The sequence below is a fragment of the Akebia trifoliata genome, chromosome 9, assembly GCF_017979445.1.
Source record: "Akebia trifoliata isolate Shusen 1 chromosome 9, ASM1797944v1, whole genome shotgun sequence".
NCBI lineage: Eukaryota > Viridiplantae > Streptophyta > Magnoliopsida > Ranunculales > Lardizabalaceae > Akebia > Akebia trifoliata.
The window spans coordinates 15,361,741-15,389,032 of record NC_141383.1 but is presented as its reverse complement, the minus strand read 5'-3'; the positions used below and the strand labels follow the sequence as shown (position 1 = coordinate 15,389,032).

The 27,292-nt window shown below is 33.8% G+C and overlaps 1 protein-coding gene and 1 long non-coding RNA gene across 2 annotated transcripts in view; both read left to right on the top strand.

Moving 5' to 3' along the window:
• The window catches only part of LOC147394382 (PR5-like receptor kinase), a 70,663-nt gene extending 44,903 nt beyond the window's left edge, over positions 1 to 25,760 (top strand). Inside the window, exons 6-8 of the mRNA XM_086453283.1 lie at positions 10,210 to 10,287; positions 23,391 to 23,417; positions 24,516 to 25,760. Coding sequence (XP_086309409.1) covers positions 10,210 to 10,287; positions 23,391 to 23,417; positions 24,516 to 25,627 — 1,217 coding nt within the window. The 3' untranslated portion in view covers positions 25,628 to 25,760. The remainder of the gene's footprint in view (positions 1 to 10,209; positions 10,288 to 23,390; positions 23,418 to 24,515) is intronic.
• LOC147394383 (uncharacterized) lies at positions 3,037 to 5,250 on the top strand. The gene is made up of 3 exons (XR_015181621.1): positions 3,037 to 4,087; positions 4,649 to 4,866; positions 4,994 to 5,250. It is a non-coding gene; the product is annotated as an uncharacterized LOC147394383 (long non-coding RNA).
• Positions 25,761 to 27,292: the final 1,532 nt, after the last annotated feature.

The window sequence follows — 27,292 nt, the reverse complement described above, 5'->3', positions numbered from 1 at the left end:
CTGGTGCGTTAGAGAGAAGAAAGAAAAGAAACAGTTTTTTTTTTATTAGTAAAATTCTCTCCAACGGCTGTCTTAAATTGAGATGAAAAAATTCTCTCGGAAAATGACTCTCTGAGTCTTTAATTCGAAAGATAGAGGAAACCAACAAGAATCGAATATTGATCTCATCTCCACGAAGAACATCGCACTCAAAGTCGAGATCAAACAGCGCCTAAACAACAAACGTATGATCGAGAAGCAACATGATTAAAATAAATCCCAGCAATGATTTCTTCGTCGATTGAGATTCATTAACCCAAAATCTAAGGTTCGGAACCTCTGATCAGTAGAATTCTTGAGTCTCTGTCGAGACTGATAGAGCCACCTGAGGAAGACGACTTCCTTTTAAAGGAGAGGATAAAAAAAACAAAAAAAATGATTTCGCTCATGGCACCCCAATGCAAATTATTGACAAAGCTCACAGCTTTACTTGGGGCGCACCATTGGAGGCTGCTGTTGGCAGAAACTTCCAAAAATTTTTAAAAAAAAAAAAAAAAAAAAAAAAAAAAAAAAATCATGTGCTGTCAAGGGGCAGCATCTCTTCCCTATAACACATCTAAAAAGAAATAAAAATAAGAAATAAAAAATAAAAAAAAATGAAAAACAACTAATTAAAACAAATTAGATATCGAACATGTTTCCTCTTTTTTTAAAAAAAAAAAATCTTTTGTCATCACCAATGAATCACCATACCTTAAAATAAAAAGTAAAAAGAATCCTTTGTTTCATTATTTCATCCTCAACAATCATTATTCCACCCTCAACCAAGTATCCGTTGAAACTTGGTATTATCTAAAGTCACCCCAAGTGACTCTCAATTGAATTATATAAGAATAATATGCCGGAATAACATATTCAAAATTGACCCGAAATTAATGGTTAAATCCACCAATATAAAAAAAAATAAAAAAAAAATCAGATAAACAAACAATAAGAATTAACTAACTAACAATTAAATAGAATCAACTAAAACTAGAAAAAAACTAGGTCATTGGCAATGTTCCCATACTTGGGGTTTTTCAAGTCTGATCCTCAATGTCCCCAGCGGAGTCGCCACTGAAAGCGCCCTCGATCCGCGGGGTGCGCGGATCCGCTTTTGACCCTTGAGGTTTGGGAGTCGCCACCTAGTTATTACGGTCTAGGAACCGTTCAATGACTCTAAACGGATAAAAACTAATCTAAAACCAAGAAAACTGAATTCGGGGATCATGTTACGGGATTAGAAGGTGTTAGGCACCAATCCCGCCCGGCCAAAGCCGGTCTCTACTAAATTCCCAAGTAAATTACATTGCTAAAACCTAGATAAAAATATAAAATAAAAAAATACCTTTCCGATGCAAGGACTTTACTCCCTCAGATCTAACAAAAAAGCTCCTTGTACCGTGCTCCCTTGCTACGTTCTGCTTCCGGATTTGACTTCGGATCTCCGAGGCAAGGTATCTCCTTGTTTTTGAATCTGAACTCTTCAAGTTCGTTGCGGACTTTGGGGGTGTTTTTAAAAGGCTTTTGAGTGTTTTCTAGACTAAAATTGAAGGAGGGATGTTAGCTAAGGAGTTGGGACTCCAAAACTAGGGTTTATGGGGGGCTAGGGGAGCTTCTAGACCTACTTCTCTTAGGGTTTATGATTTGATACGAAAATAGGGTGTGAGCACCTCTATTTATAGATGTTTTTAGGGGTTGATTTGGATAGAGTTAGTGTTTAATTAGAGATCTTTTAATTAGAGTTGTGTTTTAATTTGACTTGTTTTAAGTAGAATTGTGTTTTAATTAGAATTGTTTTAGGTAGAATTGTGTTTTAATTCAAATTGTTTTAGGTAGAATTGTTTTTAAGTTAGAACTCTATTAGATAGAGTTATTATTTAATTAGAGTTCTATTATGACTTTTGGTCTTATTTGATTGACTTTTAATGTTTTGACTTTAGTCTTAATTGATTGACTTTCAATATCTTGACTTTAGTCTTACTTAATTGACTTTAATTTTGACTTCAGTCTTACTTGATTGACTTTAATACCTTGACTTCAGTCTTGCTTGATTTACTTTAAATTTTTGGAGAAGGCCCCTCCATTATTTCTTTAATTCTTTGGACCCCCAAATGGAGGGGTCCTTAAAGAAATATCCCACGAACCCTCAACGATTTTGCCTGAGAGCCCGATTGATCGATTTTTTAGGTTCAAAATTTTAAATTAATTTCATTAATGTTTAAATTTAATTATTTAATATTTTATTTATTAATTTCGAATTTTTTAATTATGAAAATTGTGAAATTACCGTTTTGCCCCCGGAGAGGACTTTTCACGTTTCAAGTCGGTTTTTGATGTTCTAGGATGTTTTAGAATCAGTTTTTCGTAAGGAATTCAATGAGAATGTTGGTTTGTATCATTTATGAAATTTTTTGTGTGAAACGATCATGAACTTTATGAGGGGCATTTTCGTAATTTTGTCAAATTCTGTGAAAATTGGCGAAATGATTTATTTGGTTTCGATTTGTTATTTTATGTGTTTGAGAGAGTTTTCCTAAGCGTAACGTAGGCTCTAGGGTTGTTTTGATGTCAGGGGTATTTTAGTAATTTGGTAATTTTTAGTGATTTTCATCGTGAAGCTTCTTTTTTATTTGCAAGATGATGATTTCTATGTTTCTGGGGTCGTATTTTCCTAGCGTAGCGTGGTTTCTAAGGTTTTGTCAGTTCGAGATATCTCATCTGGATTTCTGAAACATTTCTGGTAACAAAGTAAAGCAATGGAATACATATCCATCATTGGGAATCCTTGCGATCGGGTTGACGAGTTGATTAATCAGGCGGATGCAAAAATGGGGTGTCTACAGGTATGTATCAGATTATTTTGGAATGTATCAGCAAATGTGGTATTGGTTTTTTCCTTGACTTGAACATTCTTCCGATACAACATTTTAAACCATGGGTGTTATTAAGTCTTGACAGTTTTAGCTATTTCTTTATAGCTCTGGTATTATTATTATTATTGGTTTCGGGAAACTATTTATTTTTGTGTATGACTTTCTTTCATTCATTTATGTAAATTGTGTGTGAAGCTAGTAACTGATACACACTAGATGTCTGTTAAAAGCAAAACTCAGTGAAAGAATATCCAATGAAATTGGTCTCCCTGATAAGCAACGCCACCTAATAATAAGTTCACTAACCTAATATGAGATCCGCACGGTGGAATTAGTGGATTCTTACACCGGCTGGCAACCTGACACAATCCACATTTATGTGGGCTTTGACAATGTTGTGTGAAGGGCATACTGCACAAGCAGAGTTATCCTAATCACTAATATGAACCTCTTAATCACTAATATGGACTCAAATACTAATCCTAATCACTAATATAGATCCTTCTAAACATAAACTAAATAAAACATAAAGTTTGACTAATGGCCCATGATCTCCGTTGTCATCATCACAATTGGATGAGTTTAAAAATGTTAAAAATTCAGCAAAATACTAATAAATTGGTTAAGTCAAGATCTTGTAGGAAATATCTTAGTCAAATTAACAGGGGTTCATCATCTATACAATTGTAGACAAAGTCCCTCCTAACACATGCTTTCATTTGCATTTCATTGTTTGTTTGGCGCACTTGAAGGTTGCGACACTTGGTTGAAGGTGGTTATGGTAGATTGAGCCAGAGAAGCAGCTGAATGGATTTCCATTTCAACATTTAGTTTTAATATTGATTCATGCATGGTAGCAATGCCATTTGTCTAAGGTAAGGTAAGAGGGAATTGGCTACTGTAGTTAGTGTAGGTAACCCCCCCCCCCCAGCTCCCCACCACACACACACACAATCACTTGGTGTATTGATTCAGAATCAGAGCCTTAACTAATTCGGGTTTGTTCTATTGGTTACAAGTTCTCAAATTGGTCACAATCAAAACTAATTGTAACTATTTTTGGATCCCCATATCCATTTCTTAACATGGCATTTCTCGTTTATTGATTGTTTGGATGTTTGTTCTGATCCACCCGAAGATGATTTGAGAAGGAAATGTATAATGGGTCAAAGGAGCAGTAGATATTGCAGCAGGTATGTAGATTCCACAATGAAATTGAAGAATTTTAGATGATAACTTGTTTCTTCTTTTCTTCCTTTTTTTTTTTTTTTTCAAACATGATCATACTTCATAGATTCCTGTAGCTAAATAGTGAAATGTGTCTCCATTGAAGTTTTTCTTTCTCAAATAGGAAAATAGTTGACATGTATCTTACAATGTATATTTAGTTCTTTTTGGTATGTAGCATTGAATGTTTGGGGAATAAACATATCCCTTTAATGAATCCTAGATCGATTTGTTAATTTGCTGCCTATTTTTCATGATTTTTCATCGATTTGTTAATGGAAACTTGCCTATTTGAATTAACTCCTTTTATTCTAAGTTCACTCCCCCATTAAGAAATTGTTTGGAATTTTCAAATTCTAAAGCATTTTCTAACTTCTTGTCGCCACCACTGGACTTGTATTTCCCAAATCATTTGTTAAAAATCTAATGGCTGTGATTGTTTGTTGTTGTTTTCTAATTGTAGTTTTGTGTTCCCACCACACACTTTCTTTTTCTTTTCTTTTTTGCTTATATAATTTATATTTCAGGTTAACTATTTATGAGTACATACCCTGAGATCAATGTTCTACATCGTTGAAGTGTGTCCCATACCAAATGTAAAGGAATCTCGCAGCATTACTTGGAGGTGTTGCAAGAGCCATGGTATTAGTAGGAATTGTAATTAAATTTTTATGGTTCTGCCTATCTCATAGAAGGAGCATTTCAAGAACTTCTGAGATAGGTTTCTCTGATTCATCCCTTCAAGGTAGTGTTGCATGTGCAACTACATTGCCTTTAAGATGATAAGGAAAATTTCAAGTTTATTGAGTTTATAGGAATTTTTCAACTACATTGCTTTTTGATTTTTTTTTTTTTGTTCTGGTAATTTGCAGCAGGAAGAAACATCAAGGTTGAGTTGTCTTTGACAGAAGCAAGGTCTTTCATGTTGGAAGAATTGGATGTTGCTACAAAGAACTTTAGCGACATAAACTTGATAGCGGAAGGAAAATTTGGAGAGGTGTATAAGGATTTGCTTCATGATGGAATGATCGTTGCAAATAAAAAGTGAGTTGGTGCACCTACTCTGGAATTTACAACAGAGGTAATAAAAAATGAGTTGGCTTGATCATTTTTCTTTCTTACAGATTAATCCTTTGTACTTTTTTCATATTGTATTTGCAAATTTGCCAATGGTGATCTTTTTTTTTCCTTGAATTCCATAAATTTTCATTCCTGGTTTTTTTTTTTTTTCATGTTTTGTCTTGGATGATTGAGACTATTGGACAACAAATACTTATCACTGAGTACATTCCCAAGGGGAAGTATTTCCAGTCACATATATGGTAACAATTTGTTCACTTATTCTCTTTTACTAGAAATTAGAACATGGACGATTTGGTGATTCTAAAATGCTTTAGTTTTAACTATGGCCGTACATAACAATGTACGGCAATTTTTTTTTTTTTTTTATTAGTAATACTATTACCGGCGGTTTATTAAGCGCCACCTAATACTTCTTTTACCGGCGGTTTTTTGAAACTGCCGTTAATATTACATATAACTGGCAGTTCTAAAGTGCCTCTAATATAGACTTTTATGGCGGTTTTGAAAATGCCATTAATATATTATATCACCGGCAGTTTTTGAAAAGCCTCTAATACAGCATTTAATGGCGGTTGCGACAAAATGCCGTTAATATACTATACTATATACTGCACAACTTGACCCAGACTCACCCATATATTGGGTTGGGCCCGAATTGAGTTCGGACCAGCCCGTCCAGGTTGCAGCCCTAGTTTTAGAGCGTCAATTTAAAGCGACTTAAAAAAAAAAAAAAAATTGGTAAAAATGGCTTTCATTAGCAAGTGATTGAGGAGAAAGGTAGTTTCAAAAGAGAATGGTTGAGAAAATGGTTGAGAATAAGTAAAAATCAGGGTGCCAATAGAATTTCTCTAGTTTTTATTTTATTTTTATTTTTGTTGTTGATTGAGTTTAAGATTTTATATGAGCCTAATCATAATGGAAAACAACCACTGAAATTATTTCAAAAAATGGTATAATGTTTTGTAATCTTGAGATTATTATTTGAGCCAAACCTTTGTGATGTTCCAAGAGTGTGTTTTAATCTTTAATTGGCTGTGATAAACTATTTAAGAAAGTGGGGTGAAATGTGTAAAAGTTAAGGTGTCAATAGTAACTCTAAATTTTTGGTAGGACATATTTTTTGTGAGGGTATTTTAGGTAGTAAATTTTTTGGAAGTGCATTTAATAGATCCTAACTTTTTTTTTTTTTTTGATAAACAAAGGGAGGCACAAAGGTGACAAAATGATGTGGTGTCGTGCACATTACTGTAGATGCTTTTTCGTGAGATACGAGTAAAAAGCATCTACGGTTATGTACGCGCTACCACATCATTTTTGTCACCTTTGCGTCTCCATTTGTGTCATTCCAGCATTTTCCAAAAGTATATATATTATAAAAAAAAGAAACTGTACAAGAAGGGAACCTTACTGTATCAACGTAGACTAGAAAAAGAAAATATACTTTTGTTAGAAAATGAATAAGGAAACTTTCTTGATTGCATCAATTTACTTTTTCATGATCCAAGACCTTGAAAATGGACGGTCACTGAGCCTCCAATTTGCAACCGAATTTCAACGATGCAGTTTTAGTGTATTTTTGTTGTGGCACTCCGTTTATCGTAGGTACAACGATACAGGAAATTGGTGCTACAAGGATCGAGGGGCAGATTTACAATGGTGGCACTTGCTCTCCCCCTCCCCACCCCAAACAAGAATTTTCAACAAATGTTAGTAGTGGATAAAAAAATCTGTCACTATTGCTCCTCACAAATTTTTTTTTCACTCATAGTTACTCACAATTATTTTTTTTAATTTTTCGCTCTTAGTTGTCCTCACAAAAAAATTTCTACTATTGGTTGTCCCACTTGGGCAAAATCATGGCTCTGCCCTGCCAGGATCCGGTCCCCAAAAACATGATATGATTCCACAATTTTTAGAGGAAAAACTTCTAAGAATTTCTAAAAGAAAATGTTATTTTTCAGGATTGAAGTTTAACTTAAAATTGCAGAGTTTGGTGCCTGTCCATTTTCAACACCTTGGATCCTTCCCAAAAGATCTTCTTTTGAACTTATTGAGTTTTTTTTATCTGGGTTTTGAATGAAATCAACAGTGCTACGTCGCCAACTGGAAATTCATGTGAGCCCAAGGATCCTTACGTAAGACTTGAAATCTTACTTACTTGTCAGGGTAGCCTGACTCTTGACCCTCGAGATGGGTTGGAATCTTGGAGTGTGTTCTTCTGGGATACAATCGTAATCACTATTAATGTTTTCTCAAAATGCAGATTTAGTCAAGGGTGTGAATGGGTCGGTCTAACTTGGTTCCACAATCACCCAAAATTGGAGTCAAAATAAAACCACGCTTCGGTTCATATTGCTTTTAGTTTGAGTATGAGATTCTTGGAACTGGAACTGACCGTAAAAATTCACGATGGGTGCAACCTATGATGTAGCCATTAAGATAAACAGTTTTCTAAAATGAGGAAATAAAAAAGGAGTATTGTATAGTATATACAATTACTTATAAATGTAAAGAATTGGCATCTGACACTGTTTTCTCTCTCCTGGCTATAGTGAAAAAAAGAAACTTTTTTATCTAATCACCTTTCAAAAACATGATCCGATGGATTGGAGTTGTAGAGGACAAAATTATATGAATTTTAAAATAAAAAAATTTTAAAAAATCATTATATTTCACCGTTAAATTTTATTAAATTTGGGTCTTAGGTGGCCATCCATTTTCAAGACCTTGAATCAAGTTTGGAAAATAGTAATTTTTTTTTTAATATAAATATTTTCACGAAATCTAGAAGGTTTGTGTGGTTGGATTGTGAATGTGATAATCAATGTGGGCCCAATGACCTCTTTTAAGATTTGAAATCTAAAAAATTAAATTTGTGGGCAGCTGACAAGATGAGAAGTTCTCTCTATTGTTGATGTCACTCGCGCCACATGTCAAATGTTTGTTGGGCTGTGAGCAAAGATGTCAAAGGGCGTCATGAACGTGCGCCCAAATCGATGTCATATTAGCAGCACTCAAATGTAAAGCATCTAATTTATAATTCCTCAATTAAAAGTTAAAATCAACAATGAACTCTTTATTTATATCAGATTCAAACTTTTTAGAATAAAATCTAAGAAAGCTATGGTATGTAGCATTTATTTGATGTTAAAATTAAATAATAATGTGAAAATTGAGGCCATTAGATTGAGACGACGTTGACTCTTTGATTCTCTCTTTTTAACCTTTTTCTTTTGGAAAGTACCTGCTTCATTATCTGTATGAATGGCTGAGTTGAGAATGGAGACTCTTGAAGACTTGACAACAATGACACTTTAATTCCAACGCGTTAGGGTCCCCCTCCATTATTGAGATAATAATTCTTCTTTTTCTTCTTCCAGCAGTTTCCATCCAAAGTAATATCACCGACATCTCCAATTAGTCTTCTCTTCTCCTCACCTTTCCTCCGTGGTTTCAATTTAGTCCAAGACAATAAATATATATATATATATATATATATATATATATATATATATATATTCTCCTCACCTTTCCTCCGTGGTTTCAATTTAGTCCAAGACGATATATATATATATATATATATATATAGGGTCGGGTTCGACGGACGTTTTGGAAAACGTCTAAGAAAATCATGTTTTGGAGACGTTAGATGGAGAGAAACGGACGTTTTAGATGGTGTGAAACATCACTTCAACGAAAGTGAAGAAATTTCGTTATTTTTCAACGGACTCCCTCGATTTTTCCCTCGTTTCTCTTTGTTTTTTTTTTTTTCACAAAACCCATCCCTCCTCTGTTTCATTGAAACTCGACAGAAATCATACAAACCCATCTCTCCTCTCTACTCTCTCGATAGAAACTCGACAAAAAACCTCTTCTTCGTTTTTCTCTCGATAGAAACCCATACAAACCCATCCCTCCTTCGTTTTTTTTTAATAAAGAGGTGTACCTTCCGGAGGGAGTCTTCGGCTGTGAGGTGGGAAAGGCATCCTACAAACAAAGTGCAATAAGGGTCTCCAATAACCTTTGGATCCCCAAACGGGTCAGCATAGAACACTGAGTTCATGTTGCTCCCTCCGTGACTCATCTCTCTCTCTCTTTTGACTGTGGTGACATACACGCAAGAGAGATGATCGAGTGGTCTCAAGCTTTTCTTTGAGTACCCCTTGTCGGTGATGACTGATGACGCTGATAAGCTTCTGATTTTTCCAGCTTTTGAAAATTTTGTAAGTTTGCAAGAGCAAGAGAGAGAGAAAGAAAAACTATACCTGTACGTGTAATAGCTTGGAGAAGACGAAGTGGAGGAGCAGCCGATGAATAGAGAAGAGAGATGACTGAAATCTCAAAGGTAGTTAAAAAATTTAGTTTAAAAAAATAGAAAAATTAAGGTAGTTAAAAAAAACAGAAAAAGATGACGGAGTTCTTTGTAAATAAAAGAAATTCCATTCTTTAGTAGGAAACGACGTTTCGCACAATCTGCGCCGTCCGTTTTCTCATATCTAACGTCTCTCAAACGTCTGCTTTTCAGCTGGTTTTCAGCACGTCCCTCGAACCGTCCCCATATATATATATATATATATGTAAAAACAATGTAATAATAATAAATTTTCTAAATATGGGTTAGAAGTTTAGGATTAAACTGATTTTTTGTGAGGATGATCTCTATGATGAGAAGATCATCTGAAAAAAAAAAAAATTAGTCTAATCTGAAACTTCTAGTCCTATCAAAGTCAATTTTTTACCAATAATTTATAAATCACTTTTGATGGACTTAGAAGTTTAAAATTGAGCTGATTTTTTATGAGAATGATCTTCTCATCATAGTGACCATCCTCACAAAAAATCGGTTCAATCCAAAACCTCTAATCCATATTTTGAAAAACCATTATTTTTACATATGTCCCATGAACGGCTCCCATATATACATATAGATATATGTAAGGAAGGAACACAATTTGCAGTTTTCCCCCGAAGTGTCAAGAAATTAACCCTCGTGCACTAAATGCAGCAACAAGCTTTCCTCCATCAACTACCGTAGCAGCAGATGCTCCTGCAATGCCGGATGCACCAGCAACCCCTCCTCGTAGTAAGTAAATCCCTTAAATTTTGCCATCAAAGAAACAATTAAGGTTTTGATTAATTGGGCATGAAAAATTGGTGGAAAAGTGATTTTCTTTGGTAGATGTAATTTTAAGGCTTTCGATTGGTTATTTTCCTTGAAATTTATTTTTTCACCTTGGACCATTTTCAATCCTAGGAGGGGAAATGGATTCTCTTCCCACCCACTAAAATGATTTAAGACCCAAAGGGTGAGGCCCATCTTACTTTAGTCAATTGAGATATGTTGAAACACAAAAAAATCCAAGTGATCATACTTTTTTTAGGGATTAATATAAACTTTTTTAGTGGTAAAGTTTTCTACTGAATCCTTGACATCTCTCTTATTTGTTTAATGGACAGCGTAAAATGTTATGTAAATTCCAAAAGGGGCCTTACATTTTAAAATTGCAATCCCACTCTCCCAATAGCCAAGTTAGTTAGTTTTCTAAAATTACAAAAACATATTTTATCACGTTTAACTTCAAACTCACCTTAATTATATTTTAAATTACAAAATAACCTTATATCATATTAAATCACTAGCTAAAGTTTCCCATGGAATGTGACTTGCATCCTCTATCGGGTTATGAGGGTAAAAGAGAAAATACAATAAAATTAAAGGGCATTTTTGAAAGTGAGATGAGAGAAAAAGTAGTAAAATTGAAAGTTTTTTTGCAGAGATGTTCTTTATGGGATAAGGATTTGAACAAAGATGGGCCTTGAGATACGTTGATAAGGGGATAAAGATTGAGAAAAAAGTGGGGGACAACTGCTTTACAGTATTATATAGATTAAATATGACATAAAATTAGATCTTTTATTTAATATTTTTAAAATATTATAGAAAATTTTAATAATACATAAATCGTAAAATTTTAGTGCCTATGCATTTGCTCGTGCCACCTACTTGTAGATACAAAGGGCTTGGCTTTGTCATCGAAAATACATGGCCTAACATAAATTCTAATTTAATGTTACATAACTCAAATCTGGCTCATTTTATTAGTGGGCATAAAGCAAGATGGGCCTAGCCCCCTAAAGAAAAATGAGCGGGGTGTAAGCCACACTATTTGATTGGAATTTTGGAACTAGAACTGATAGGAATCTAGATAGAAATTGAAGTGATTGTATATAATAGTTTCTCTTTTAGTTAAATTGTTACTTGAGCAAAATAATAGCTAAATCCATATATATGACCTGGAATTTAGAGTTTCCGTTTCATTATTTTATACATATATATATATGAGGAATACCCAGCAGAAGTCAGATATTTATTTGTTTTGGTTCTTGCACAATCTTCTCTTGTATGAGAAGCAGAAAAACAATTAAAATTCATTAGAATTGTTGTATATAATGAGTCTTTTTTTCAATTAAGTTGAAATGCAAACTGGATTTTATATGTCGATATGCTTCTAACAACAAATTGGAGAGGTATACAACTTAGGATTTGATGAATTTAGCATCTTCATCATCATCATAGAGGCATCCAAAATGTAGGGTTTTGGACAAAGTCACCAAAGGAAAATAGCTGGAGAAGCTCCAAGCGCACTAGAGTAAGAAACTATCAAAGGTAAGCATAAACGGAGATTCAACCATCTTCTTCTTTGTGAGGAGGATAACAGAGTTCGCCATTCTTTCCGTGTGCGATTTTTCTTACGTAGTGTTTGGATTGAGAGAAATGTAGAGAAGAGAAAATAAATGAGTTTCTCTCTATTTCTCTTGTTTGGATTGTTAACAAGGGAGAGAAGAGAAAAGAATTGGAGAGGAAAAAAAGGTGAGTTTTCTTTCTCTCTAGAAGTAGAGAGAACATGAGAGAAATGAAGAGAAATCCTTTTAAAATATTTTATAATTCCAACTCTGCCACTTGATCTCTTTTAAGATTTTTAAAATTTTAAGGTTATCCCAAATTTTCTCTTGTCAATCCAAACATGGTGGAGAGAAATTGAGTTTCTCTTCTCTCAAGTTCTCTCACTCCAAACATAGCCTTAAGGTTTGTGAATCTTGTAGATGCAAAAACTTGCATTACCTTGAGATATGTGACAATGCCTCGCGATCTCCTCTCCTCATGCCCTTGGGTGTGCATGCAACAACACCTCTTTGACGTCCAGGTCAGAAACTTAGTACCAAAATAGTGTAAAATTTAAAGGGGGGGGGGGGAACTCATACATTTTAGTACCTCTGTCCAACTATATATAGAGATGAAACCCTAGGATCCATTTAGATCCTATTACAGATTTGATCCTTATCTGATTTAGAAGGTAGATCTTAATTGGTGATTTGGGAATGTATCTAGTAATATCCAGTCCACATACATTTCTCATTTTTTAGGATTTTTCCTCATTTGAATTTTAACCTCTTTTAATATAATTCCTGATTTTAGCCAACCAAGACCTAAACCCATGATTAGTTTGTGACTAAGCCACCGAGTTTACCTTCATATCTCCATACCAAACTCAAATCCCTAGGCACCACATGTCACCCCTTGGTACCTAGCGAGAAATATCCTCCCCAAATCTCTCATTTGTACGGGATGATATGGGTTGGGTGGAATCTTATGAAGTAAACTTGAAGAAAACTTTGAATCTAGAAAGATGATTTATTGCAAAGCAAATTAATAATCTTCGAGATTGTTTTATTTGCAAAATTATGTTTATTTTACTAAAAAAAATGAGAAAAAAAGACTGGATCTTTGGAATGAAATTGGCCATATTTTTTCTAACGACATGTGGATTATCATTGCTGATTTCAACATAGTGAGATTTCAGGAAGAAATCTGTAACATTGTTTTGAACTTATTCCACCATGGAAAATTTTTAAAGAAGTGAATGCCACCATGTTGTACTTAATCCATAAGGAAGAGAACTCCAAACGATATGAGAAGTTTAGGCCAATTGCTTCCTGTAATTTTCTTTATAAAGTCACCTCTAAAATCTTGGCAAATGAGCTTGCTTTGTGCCTCCCTTCTATAGTATCCCACTATGAATCAACTTTTATAAAAGGAAGAAAAATCCAAGACAAAATCATTCTTTTTTGTTTTTTTGCTTTGGCGGACCCCACATACCAACCACCCTACACATGTTCAATAGTTAAATATAGCCACTTTTATATGGAGAGGCTTATAGAAATTTGAAGTTGTAACCTGGGGAGTAAATCCAGCCACCCTTACCACCTCTACTAACCCCTGGTGGTGAGACAATGTCATTCTTGGTCATGAGATTGTTCATAACTTCCACCTCAAAAAATCTCTCAGGTCTCTTTGTGCAAAAAACTAATATTCAAAAAAGCTTACAATTTGGGTAGTTTGGTCTTTCTTAAAATCAGTTATGATTCAATTGGGCCATCCCGTCGAATGGATATATTTGGTAATAGAGTGTGTAACCACACCAAGATTTTTGTTCTAATTAATGGGTCGTCCCATGGGTGTTTTCTTATTGAATGGAGTCTTGGACAAGGTGTTCATCTGTCGCTCTATCTCTTTACGCTAGTTATGGACGCTTTTTCTTATCTAATCCATCAAAAAGTTTATCCAAAGTCGATACTTGTTCCAATCATTGTTGGGGTCTAAGGATTGTCCCATTAGATTTTTTTGGATGTTGTCTTGGTTTTTTTTCTTTTCAAAATGTAAGATCCTCTATTACTTCTATTTCCAAATTGTTAAGATCCCCATTTACATATCAATGTGGCACTAACTGCATTCAATCTCAACGAATTTGGTGCGTCACCATGGCTTGACATCATCTATGAGGTACATGGTTCATGTTGTGACTTTGACCACTTCTGACTTTGGTTGGGTAGCCTTGAAGTGTTGTTTCATATAAAAAAGGAAGTCCTCAAGCTCTTTGGCATCATGCACTTCCATATGATTGTGGCTTGGGTACACACATCTTGAGACTATCACCTGGGCTATATGACCTATAGAATCAATGGTTTTGACCAGGATATCACTTGGGCAGTAATCTCGCTTAATTGCGCTTGCACTAAGGCTACCACTTGTATCTTCATCAAGAATGTGGACAATGTGAGCTTCAAAACTTTTCATAGTTTTGATACGCTCAGTGAAATTGGGGTGTCTACAAATGACATTCATACACTTGATCAAGTCTACATGATCTATCTTTAACATGTCTATATGAACTCTTAGGTGTGTCATGCCATCTACTAGGTTGATTAGAGTGGCCATTGAAGTTTCAAGGAACTCAATGTGTTACTTGTGTGCACGGGGTGTTGGAGGTGCTTCTGGGTCTATAGATGTCGACTACCATTCCATAGCTCGCTAGTATGGGAACGAGGAAGTTAGCTTTGATACCAATTGTAATGGTCATGCCAATTAAGCTAGCTAACCACGTTGCACTTGAAGGCTTCGACCTGCAAGTAAACCTAGAGCAATCAAAATACGCACACGTGTATAAAGCTACACAAAAAGGTAGTAGCAATATAGTCAAGCTGTTTGGACATGTAGTAGATGATTGCAGACATGAAAATGAACAAATATTAATGTAAACTTTAGTGAGTAAGGTTCGTTCCACAGGGACAATAGGGATTCAACTTTTCCTTCAAATAGAAATCAAAACAGATTTTGAAAACATATTTTAAAACGGAATAGAAAATTTGCTGCTAAGAAGTAAAATGAAATTGAAGCAATAATAAAAATTAAAGCAAGATAAAAGCTAAAGAGATCAAGTCAACCTTCGCAAGTCATCTTGGTAATCTAAACAACTCTAATTCGATCTCAATCTACGCAACCAACCATTGTTCGTGGATTGAAAGATAATTCGATTAACACTCTTGTAGATGAATCCAATAGTATTGGTAATTAGTGAATCAAAATGGTATTATCAGATTTATATCTCAAGTTGTCACTAAGCATGATTAAGCTTGATCTTATCTAAGCACGAATCATCAAATTGACGAAAATCGATATAAATCAAATAATCCAAATTTACTAAACTTCTCATAAGCACAATTAAAACAGTTATAAAAGAATTATTTAAAAAAGATCAAGATGGACTCGCTCTGGCATCATCAACCTCTTATGGAGAGTCTAGCCGATTATCGCGAGAAGTAAATTGCAACAAAATGAAATAAAGAAAATATGGTGGAGAAAAGAGTGAGACAATCTGTATTGCACTTTGATTTCAAACTTTATGATCTTACAATAGAGTTACAAAGAGAAATTAAAGAAGAAAGGTGAAAGAAACAACTCTTGAGCACTCACTTCTATGAGGATTCCTTCTCTAAAAGAAAAAAAAAAACAAAGAAATTAGGAAAAAAAAGAGGGACCCTTTCCTTTGGGATAACCCCTCAATTTATAATTTTTCTAATCGGGTTATTGGGTCGAATTTTTGCCTTAGTTGATTTGAGAAGAGTTTACAGTTGCAACGATCAAAGAGTCAGGGATGTTCAACTCGAATCTCAAGGCATAATTCCTCAAGATTACCATGGCACGACAGGGACCTATTGCGACGCGGTGATGTGGCAGAGTTGATGGCTAGATTTTGGTTGGCTGCTCCCTCTTGGCTTAAGCCTTGTAACAAAAATTGTTATAAAATTATTTATTTCCAAATTTACTCTTTAACCCTGCAATTAGTTAGAAAATCTATTAGTTTCAATAATTTGACAAATTAATATAATTTATGTTTATTTGGGACAAGGTGTCAATCAATTGTGGATAATTCTTATACAATTCTAGTCCCATAATAGATTTTATAGGACCTGATCACACCCCCAAACCTCGATTTTGCTAGTCCTGAGTAAAAATTAATATTTAAACTACACCTATTTCGTAAGGTTCCCAACTACATTTAACATATACAGTAAGCCTTTAAACCCCTAGGTTACCCCTAGTGGACTAGTTTGACTCGTAAGGGTTTGTATAGAACTACAAAATTTCAACACTTTAAAAAAAATATCAAAATCAAAATCAAAGTATGTAAGGCAAACATAACAACATTTCACAAATCAGTGAAAGGTCATTTACGTTTGAACAAATTTCTAAGCTTTCATTCCTCAATTTAGACAATTTCAAAAATAACTTGAGTATTTGAGTAAATTTTTTTATTTTAAAAATATCTTTTTCAAGAACAAGATTTCACCTCCTAACTATCAAGAATGATTGGTTCTACCTAAGTTCTCACTCGAAACTACGCATCTTGTTTAGGATAGTGAAAAGTGTGGATGTTCATTTTAGTACCTCTAAGGGCTTTATCTGTGATATTCCAACTTACTCATGTTTTTACCATTGACGACTTTCACCCTATTGAACTTTTTTTATTTTGTATTTTATTGTTCAAGCATCTTTGATTTGATTTGGTCATTTTCACATCTTTCTATTTTTTATTTTTTAACTTTTTCATACATCACCTTTTCGTTAGTGTTCTTTTTCAAAAAATAGGTAGTCCTTTTCAATGTACCCGATTTAATCTTATGGTTGATGTCCAAGTCATATTAACCCAATTCTATTTTTCTTCTAACCAGTAAACCAAAAGATAAAGAAATCATACTTCACTAGACTATGTTTTTCCTAACACTCTAGACAGAGAAGAGAATCAACTCTTGTTCCATAAAATCTTATTTTTTCAAGTACTAAATCAAAAGTGAATTTTTCAATGTAAATTTTTCATAATTTTCTTAATGAGGAATAACAAAAATGAACTTATGATCAAAAGTTAGGACATGAGCCTAATATTTGAAATTCATATGTAAAAAATACAAACAAAAATTTTGAAGAAAATATTTCGAAAGTGTTGCATAATTTTTTTGATTTTTTTCTGAAAACATGAAACTAAATTGGAATGAAATGCAATGTAATTGTGAGCTGACCTAATACCCCAAACCTAAATGAAATATTATTCTCAATATGCAAGCAGTAGGGAAAGAAAAATGTTAGATCACATCTAAAATGTATTGCGCATTAATGTGCAAAATCTTGTTACAACTGATCTAAAAAGATTGAAAGTTATAACAATTATAATTTTTGAAACAGTTTTGCATAAAGAAAATCCTACCTAAAAATTGAAAAACAACATAAAAAAATATTCTAATCTAAGAATTAAATTCATTTTAATCTAAATCCAAACTTTCAGTGGCCCGTGCCTTCTTCTCCTTAATATAGGCCAACATCTATTTCTGCTAGTCAATCAACAATTGCTAACCATTCTACAGTCCTAGTAGCACTGATTGATTGGTTTGGTTGAGAGTTGGCTTGAAGACGAAGAGAATGAGCAAGGGATTAGGGATGAAGGTTTTTTATAGAAAATTTTGTTTTCTAACTATATTACTTATTAACACAAAAACACATGGGTTGCCTTTCAAGCAATGCTAAGTTTAACGTCTTCAGATAGACCTATCAAAAGGTCCAAATCTTAGGTATTTTCCTAGCATCTAATTTTACGGACACGACGATCAACTTCTTACCCCAAATGATAGGTAAATAGATTTTGATCATTGTTAAGACATGAAAATAATTTTTTAAAATGATCAACATCTCTTGTTTGTCCTCAGTTCTGAGTGTTATCACATTTTCGTAACAGTTCTCAACTAATGTATTTCCTAAGAGAATAGAAGTTGTAAGACAGACATGGTCTTTACACTCTTGTGAAAGGATAGGCTTGATAAGGTACGAAATTTGATCAATAGTGGTTCCTATTTATGTGACTAAAAAATTAAAGTTGATATTTGATTCCTCTTGGACAACAATTTCCTCAGATGGCGGATCAGTTTTCTTAGTCAAATTTGTACAATTAGTTAGCTCATTGGGAATTTGAAACATTGGTTGGCTCTTAGGGGTTATCTCATTTGAAAAATAATCATTCTCTCTTTCTTATAAGGGTATGGATAGCTGATCTAATAGGACTTCAATTGATAAAGTGTTATTAGTTATTGATAAACAGTCATCGAATTCATCAAAAGAATGGAATTGGTCACTAAAGTTATTTTGAAAGAATAGTAGATTTTCTAGGATTGAGATATCCTCATTTTTAAATTTATCAAAATTTTCTTTTCCTAAATGTAGCGCTAGGTGACTCAATTGAGTTCCTATATTGACTAAGGCTTGAACCATGTCTTGTTGTTGTTGATGGAGCTGTTGTAATTGAAAGAACTGTTGTTGTTGGATAAACTATTGTTGCTGATTTAACAACTCAGTCATCAAGGACTTTAATGACGAAGTTGAAGGAGATGACCAAAATGATTGATTGAAGGTTGACTCAGGCTCTACAGTTCTATAATCGAAAAATTGTTTAGAATCATAAAATTGTTGGGACATTATGGTTGGATTAATCATTGAGGTATCGTGTATATAAAAATCATCATGGTCACCAAAATGACTACCTTAAGTGAACTCGTTCTAACATGGTATGGTATTTGAGGAAAACCAATTATCTATGTGGTATGGTTGATCAAACGAACTAGGTGTCGACATCCAATAAGAATTTTGAGAATGATGCATATTGGCCTGCATAGCACGGAGCATGGGTAGACTCGAACAACACTTGAGAGAATGACTATAATTATCACATAGAACGCACAGGATCCATGATTCTCTCCTAAACTCTATAACGATGTAAATTTGCTTAAGGTTTTGTATCTAACCTAATATGTATTATTAATTTGCACACAAGAGAGGGAGGAATTCACACTTGATTATTGGGTTCTTACGATTAGATAGCTCCTAACTGTTTCAAAGTGATAATCTGAGCCTCCAGCACAAATCTCTGAAATCGAAAGTAACCAGTTTAATCTCGGGTTGAGAGGTGACGCACAATACTGAGCAAGGGTACTCTTAAGTCACCACTCGTCTAGAATAGAAGTCGTCTATCCCCCTAGTACGTAAGGTACAGTAAAGCAGGATCTCGCTTAGGCACTGATTTCGATCAAGAAATGTAATTGGTGCAATTTATATTAGCTTTGCTTAATGAGCTCAACAAGACCTAAAACCAAGTCTAACCAATTTTAATTAAATTTGTGATTGTAAATTCAATTTCCTAGAAAGGCAAGATATTGGTAATGAAGTCTGATTCTTATCTTATGGTGTCATCCTCGTAAGGATGCCCTTATTACTATGTGCAAATCAAGGTGTACAATTTAATCATCTAAAATCAACATAGAAACCCACTAACGAGAGTTACGTGGGTGGTGCGAAAATTATTTTCTATACTAGACAGGGGATGAACAATCTGAGTTGACTCGGGCCATCGACACCAATTTTGGTGTATGAACCCAAAGGGCCAAGACAGTTTCATCCCACCATCGTCCTTCCTTAGAATTATTACAAACCGAGCCTCCTCGGATCAAATTAAAAAATTACTACAACTTCAAGTTCCTGATACAAAATGTTTTCTACTAAAAATAAAATGAAAAGAAAGTTGGAAAGTTGATGTCTTCTTGGCAAAAAAGCTGAGTCAATGGATAAAAATTTCACGAGTTGCCTTTCGTCAATTATGTTGAGTCCTTCAATTGAAAATAACAAGATTATCCGAGTCAGAATGCTAAGAAAAAAAATATTCCCATTGCAATGTCCATGATGTCAGAAACTTGCTCCCAAAAATCTAGTCTAGAGGCAAATTTTGCCACGTCACCACTGAGCACCAAGGGGCTACCGTTGAGCGGTTAAATTTTAACGAAAATGGAAAATTCTTTTTGGAATAGTTTTTTGATGTATCGTGGATTGTAATGAAAATATTTTGGTCTTTGGTTCTGTTCATTTAGCTTCTATTTGAAGCAAACAAGTTTCAGTTATGTTTCGAATCTTTTCGGATTCTTTTCGAAATGAAAATGAATCGACCCGCTGTCCCAGGTAGCGGCGCCAATTTGTTCGGACTTGTAATAGATGATTGCAGATATGAAAATGAATAAATATTAATGTAAACTTTAATGAGTAAGGTTTGTTCCACAGAAACAATAGTGATTCAACTTTTCCTTCAAATTGAAATAAAAACAAATTTTGAAAACAGATTTTAAAATAGAATAGAAAATTTGCAGCTAAGAAGTAAAATGAAATTGCAGCAAGAATAGAGATTAAAACAAGGTAAAAACTAGAGAGATCAATTCAATCTTCGCAAGTAATCTTGGTAATCTAAACAACGCTAATAAGATCTCAATCCATGTAACAAACCAATGTTCGTGGATCAGAAGATAATTCGATTAACACTCTTGTAGATGAATCCAATAGTATAGGTGATTAGTGAATCAAGATGGTATTATCATATTTATATCTCAAGTTGTCATTAAGCATGATTAAGCTTTATCTAAACATGAATCATCTAAATGAGGACAATCGATATAAATCAGATAATCCAAACTTAATAAATTTCTCACAAACACAATTAAAATAGTTATAAAAGAATTGTTTAAACAAAATCAAGATAGACTCGCTCCAACATCATTGAACTCTTTATGAAGAGTTTAGTCGATCATCGCGTGGAGCAAATTGCAACAAAGTGAAATAAAGCAAATATGGTAGAGAAGAGAGTGAGACAATCTGTGTTGCACTTTGATTCCAAGCTTTATAATCTTACAATGGAGTTACAAAGAGAAAGTAAAAAAGAAAAATGAAAGAAACAACTCTTGAGCTCTCACTTCTACAAGGATTCCTTCTCTCAAAGAAAAACAAGAAACATACAGAGAAATTAGGAAGAAGAAGAGGCACTATTTCCTTTGGGACAACCCCTCAATTTATAACTTTTCTAATCAGGTTATTGGGTAAATTGTTGCCTTAGTTGATTCGAGAAGAGTATACAATTGCATCGATCAAAGAGTCTAGAATGTTCAGCTCGAATCTTGAGGCACAATTCCTCGAGATTACCGCGATGCGGTAGGGACCTACCGCGGCGTTGTGACGTGGCAAAGTTGATGGCTGGATTTTGGTTGGCTACTCCCTCTTGACTTGAGCCTTGTAACAAAAATTGTTACAAAATTCTTTGCTTCCAAATTTGCTCTCTAACCTTGCAAGTAGTTAGAAAATCTATTAGTTTCAATAATTTGACAAATTAATACAATTTATGTTTATTTGGAACAAGGTGTCAATCAATTGTAGATAATTCTTATACAATTATGGTCCCATAATAGACTTTATGGGACCTGATCACTAGCCCACAAGCAATTTTATTGGTATGATCATGGTTACTTACAATGCAACATGGAATATAGAGACTCGACATAAGGCAACTTGTACACTCGAGACAACTTGTTGGTACATTTGCTTGGATATACGTCTGTCACATGCGTGGTGAAGATTAGGTTTGGGCACGAAATCAACATCCCTCATTCAATTAATATTGTATCTAACTAATTAAAATAGAGAGCTACTATTTCCACACCAATTTTAACTAATGCTACCCCAATTCCTATATAAATCAACAAAGAATTGCACACAGTTGTTGCGGCGTTAGTAAAAATTGGTGTAGTAATAGCAACTCTCTTAAAATATAGATGGTTATGTGCACACTTTTTATGAACATACTAATATGCTTAAGATGCGTTAAAACTATAAGGTGATATAAATATTAAATAATCATAATTTATTTATATTAATTAATGAATATTATGTCTAATTTTTATTATTAAACATTTTTATTCCATGTAATTTACAATTCCTTTTTGTAAACAATTTCTAATTTTTATCATATTTATAAGTAATATCAATATTTTTTTAATATCTTTTTTCAAAAAAGAATAATTCAGTTGAAGATTACTATATTCACCGGGATATCTATTGTTATCTTGGTTTCAAATACTTATAGTTTAATTATTTTGGTCAATATTTACTCTAAACCGAAATATTTTGAGAAATTAATGTTGATTTGCAATGAAATATTTATCAAAAAAATATTTTTGTTAAATATCATGTTGGATCTTGTAGAAATAAAAATATTTCATGACAATGTCAAAAATTAATATTATGGATATATTTTAATTATTAAAAAAAATGATATATCAAAGGAATATTATTTTTTTCATTCCACTCTATATCGTTTTCCAAGGCATGTGCACTAAAATATTTTGAAAAAAAACTGGCCAGATAGTTCTATAGTTAGCTTTCCTTCTTTTGGGGACACCCAAATGTCTTAGTAACGTTGGGAGCCCAAGTATGTAAGTAAGCCTAGCCCAACTCTATCTTTCATTGGACCAAAATTGAATATTGTAGTTGTTTGGACAAGAAATATAGGCTACTACAAAATAAGATTTTACATATCACTTTTTCTTAAATAAACATCATTTTTTTAAAAGATGACATCTAAAGTGAAGTTTTTTTTTTGTACGGGGATCACTTGACACTGCGACTTTACACATCAGTTTATGTTTGATCTTTATACATCGATTTTTTGAAAAATGATGTCTAAAAACCATCTTTTACTCACACTTTTTATTCAAAGAATGAACATCACTTTTTTTTACCATAGACATATTTTAAAAAGTGATGTCTAAAGTCTTTATTCTAGTTTGCTCGGTCAGGTACATTTGGGATGCTATCATGAACTATTGTTAAAAAAAAAAAAATTAGGGAAAAATAGGAATTTTTTTCAAGATACCAATTATTTTTCACAATAACTTAATACTCCATATAGTAAACTTCTTCTTTATCAATGCCCCCTTCACCCCCTTTCAATTAGTGAGATCAATGATCCAAACTGTAAAGATCGACAATTAATATCATTGAGATCAACCTTTGATCCAATCTTCAAGATTGACCTTTTAACCATCGTTATGGATGATTAAAAATCATTGATCTTGACTTTTGAACATGATGAATCATTGAGATCAATGATACAAATCGTCGAGATCGACAATTTGAATGATTGATCTCAACGATCAGATTAAGGGGAATAAGGAGGCAATAAGAAAGAAAGAAAGATTTTAGTGATTATGTTTTTAAGATACGACTACAAAACTCAAGGTGCATTTAGAAAGACATCCTTACAACAGGATCTATTAAGTAATGTTCCCATAAATTTAATTTTTAAAACAACGACCCTCTTGAAAACTCTAGAAACAATTCAATATCGAGGAATTATATAATCAATGGCTCAGCCAGTTGATCCCATTGTTTCCTTTCACCCCTCTAACTAACCCCATGTCTTGATTGTTTTGCAGGGCCTCGAGTGAAAAAGTTTCTTATAGGTAAACATAACGATCAAACTAATTTCTTTTAGGGTTATTTGGAAATGCTTCCTCACTTTTTGGTCAATATTAGAGAGATACCACATATGTTTTCGAACTGGGGATATGCCTGTTTGACCTAGGCCTTCCATAAGAGACTAACATTAAATAAATTACTTAAACACCTGCATCTTCAATGTCAAGCGGATTTTCATGCCAAAACCAGTCATCTTCATTCTACATTTTTTCTCTAAAACCAGTCAACTTCAACTAGTAAAGTTTTTACCCTCTCAAGCTTAAGATCTTATCTTCCTCAACCTTTGTTGTAAGAACAAGATAAGAGTTTTTGAAGAGTAATAGAATTTTGGGTAGAAAAATCAAAGTTTAATGTCATACAATATATTGAGTAGTAAGATATAGTTAACAGTAGCGTTTAACTACTTAAAATTATTAAATAGAGTTTTTCAAATTGAATTCATAAGAAATAGTTGACCTAAGCATTTAAGAGCTTAGGATATTTTTGCCTTCTTCCTCAACCTCAAAATTCTCCCTCTTTCAAACTCCAAGCGCAAGGCAATATTTTTGGAGGACAATGATGGACTTTTGGTTAGAGAAATGAAGGAATTTTTACAACATATTGAAGAAGAGGTTTTTCAGGAAGATTAGGTTCAAGAAGTTGAAAATTGTTGAGTTTAGTCCCACATCAGACACTCATTGCCTTATCTCTTTCCTTATAAGCTCTTTGGCCTCTCCACTCATTACAATTGGTTTAGAGTTGGACCCCCAAAGTAATTTGTGTCCGATGTGAGGCTAAATGCAACAAAAATGATTGATTTTCAAGATGAAAAATTCAAATTTTAGGTCATTTATGGTCAGTCTCTCAGACAAAACCTAACTCACTAGGGGCATAACATATCATCAATTTGAAAACACATGGAATATCTGTAATATTGACCAAAACGTGTGGGCACATGTCTAAATAACCCTTTCTATTATGGTTTCTGTCTATATATAACTTAAATTATCTTTCTTATTCTTTTTCCCTCTTATACATTAATTTATCAAGCTTCCAAATATAAATTACAATCTCATTTGTCCTTTATTTATCTACAATTGCAGCAATATTGGTTGGAGTTATTATTACAGCTACATTGGTAGTCATACTCTGTTGCTTGAGAAGAAATATTTTTTCAAATAACTGGGCCTTGTGGAAAAAGAAAACAAGGAACACTCAAAGTGTGAAGATGTTTTTAAAAAATGAATCCCTGATTCCAAAGAGATACAAATTTTCAGAAATAAAGAAAATTACTAACTCCTTTAAGGACAAATTGGGCCAAGGAGCTTTCGGTGCTGTGTTCAAAGGAAAGCTAGATGATGGGCATGAGGTGGCTGTGAAAGTCTTGAAAGAATCAAAAGGTAATGGAGAAGAATTTATTAATGAGATTACAAGCATTAGTAGGACTTCCCATGTTCATGTTGTCACTATACTAGGTTTTTTTTTCGAGGATTCTAAAAGAGCTCTTATCTATGAATTCATGCCCAATGGATCTCTTGAAAAATTTATATATGATAGAAATCCATTACAGAAACATCCTCACCTTGAATGGGAGACATTATACAAAATTGCTATTGGCATTGCTCGGGGACTAGAGTACCTGCATCGTGGTTGTAACACACGAATATTACATTTTGATATAAAGCCTCATAACATTCTTTTAGACCAAGAATTTTGTCCAAAAATCTCTGATTTTGGGCTTGCGAAATTGTGTCTTAAGAAAGAGAGTATCATATCAATGACGGGTGCTAGAGGAACTCCAGGGTATATTGCACCAGAATTAATTAATAGAAACTTTGGAGGAGTCTCGCACAAGTCAGATGTATATAGTTATGGAATGATGGTGCTCGAAATGGTTGGAGGAAGAAAGAATATTGATCCAAGAGTAGAAAATATTAGTGAAGTTTATTTTCCACATTGGATCTACAAGCGTCTCGATACATACAACGATCTTGGACTACATGGAGTTACAACTGCAGAGGATGAAGAAATTGCACGTAAAATGATCTTAGTAGGATTATGGTGCATACAGATGGATCCATCACATCGACCAGCAATGAATAAAGTGTTGGAGATGTTGGAAGGAAGTCTTGATGAAGTGCATATTCCCCCAATGCCATTTTTTACTTCTCCTTCAAGACCACCACTAGCTTCTTCAACCACCACAACTTTATGAAATTGTTATTCTATTAAGTACTTGAGTATTTCTTTAACTTGAGAGAAATTATATATCGCACATCAGCAGATGGAATTCATTTGTAATTTATACTTTTGCTAAACATGTTATGGTAATTTTTTTTTCTTTTGCACGAATAGGTTTATAGTAGATGTTTAACAATATAAACGAATAATTGTACTTTCCCAATACACAAAATAAAGGCTCCACTCACCATGTATATATATATATATATATATATATATATAAATCTTAGGCTCTAACACAAGCCTAACTTTTGGTCCTCTAGGCAGGGGCGGAGCCATGATTTTCTTGTTGAGGGGAAAACTATTTTTTTCCATTAAAGCACGTGAATTTGAGGTGAAAATTCATTGGTTTTGTTACAGGTTGAAGAAAATGGTATTTAGGTCACTTATTGTTAATCCATGATACAAGACATGAGTCAAGGGGCAATGGAGGCAACTACCAAATATCTAGCAAGTAGAGGGGTTCTAAACAAAATGGGGATTGGGGTGGGAATGGGGCCAAGTGCCAAAAATTTATGGGGCAAACCCAAAATATCCAATTATCAAGGGGGCATTGTGATTTTTCTTAAAATTATGGGGACAAGTGCCCCCATTGCTCCCACTGTAAATCCGCCCTTGCCTCTAGGTGTGACCTCAAGCTTGGACTGGTCCATGAACCATCTTGTTCATTATTTACCATTATTGACTTATTTATTTTAATTTGGAATATTAATATGTAATGGTACTGGAAGGTGCCATTTAGTTCAATATTAAAGGCTTGAGGAGAGTTGATCCCATGACCAAGGTTCAAAACCCATTGAACCCATCTTTGCCCCATTAACCACTAGTCCCTTGCTTGCTTAGCTAAAAAAAATGTAATGGTACTGCACAAGTTTAATGATTGTATGAACATTGTCAACTAATAGCTAAAGCCTTAGTGAGAAAGTCATTAGATCCTAAACATGAGAAATCATGTTCATTTAATTATTACTAGAGTTTGCCCATACTTATAGCATGGGCATCCTTTTGGGGTTAAAATCATAAAAAAAAGGAAAGATTGTAAGGTTAGAGGGGTATTATTGAAAAAGTTGGGAGGAGCGGAATGAAAATAAAATTGAAGGGGGAAAAGATGAAAGACAATTGTAGACTTGTGAGACTCAAGAGTTTGAACCTCATCTACGTGGGTTTAGGAGTCACCACCATTCAATGTTTTAGGTGTGAATTAACACCAAAAGTTGTTTTAGAAAAACTAATTTCTTGACTTTTAGTAACTCACATCAATGGCAAAAGGATGGTCTACCTAAGAAATTAGGAGTGGAGGTTCGGTTGAAGGACAAGGAAGGTGTTAGGCACTTTGTCCCACCCATCAAGTGATGGTTATGAAAGGATGGTCATAAATCAAATGAGAAAGCTATTTTATTTTTCGTCTTTTTGAGGTTAGAAGAGATGGAAGAGAGGTTAAAAGTCCAACGGACTATAATTTGGCCTACAAAAAATTTGAAAAAGGAGTGATGAGCAGGCCATATAGAAAAGTATATGCTTACTGAATTTTTTGGTAAGCTTGGGAATTTGATGTGAATCACCATGGATTTCATCTCATTTGCCTCTAAAGTTATTTCTAAACACTCATATACCCTTAGAAGGGTTTATTTTTGTTGGT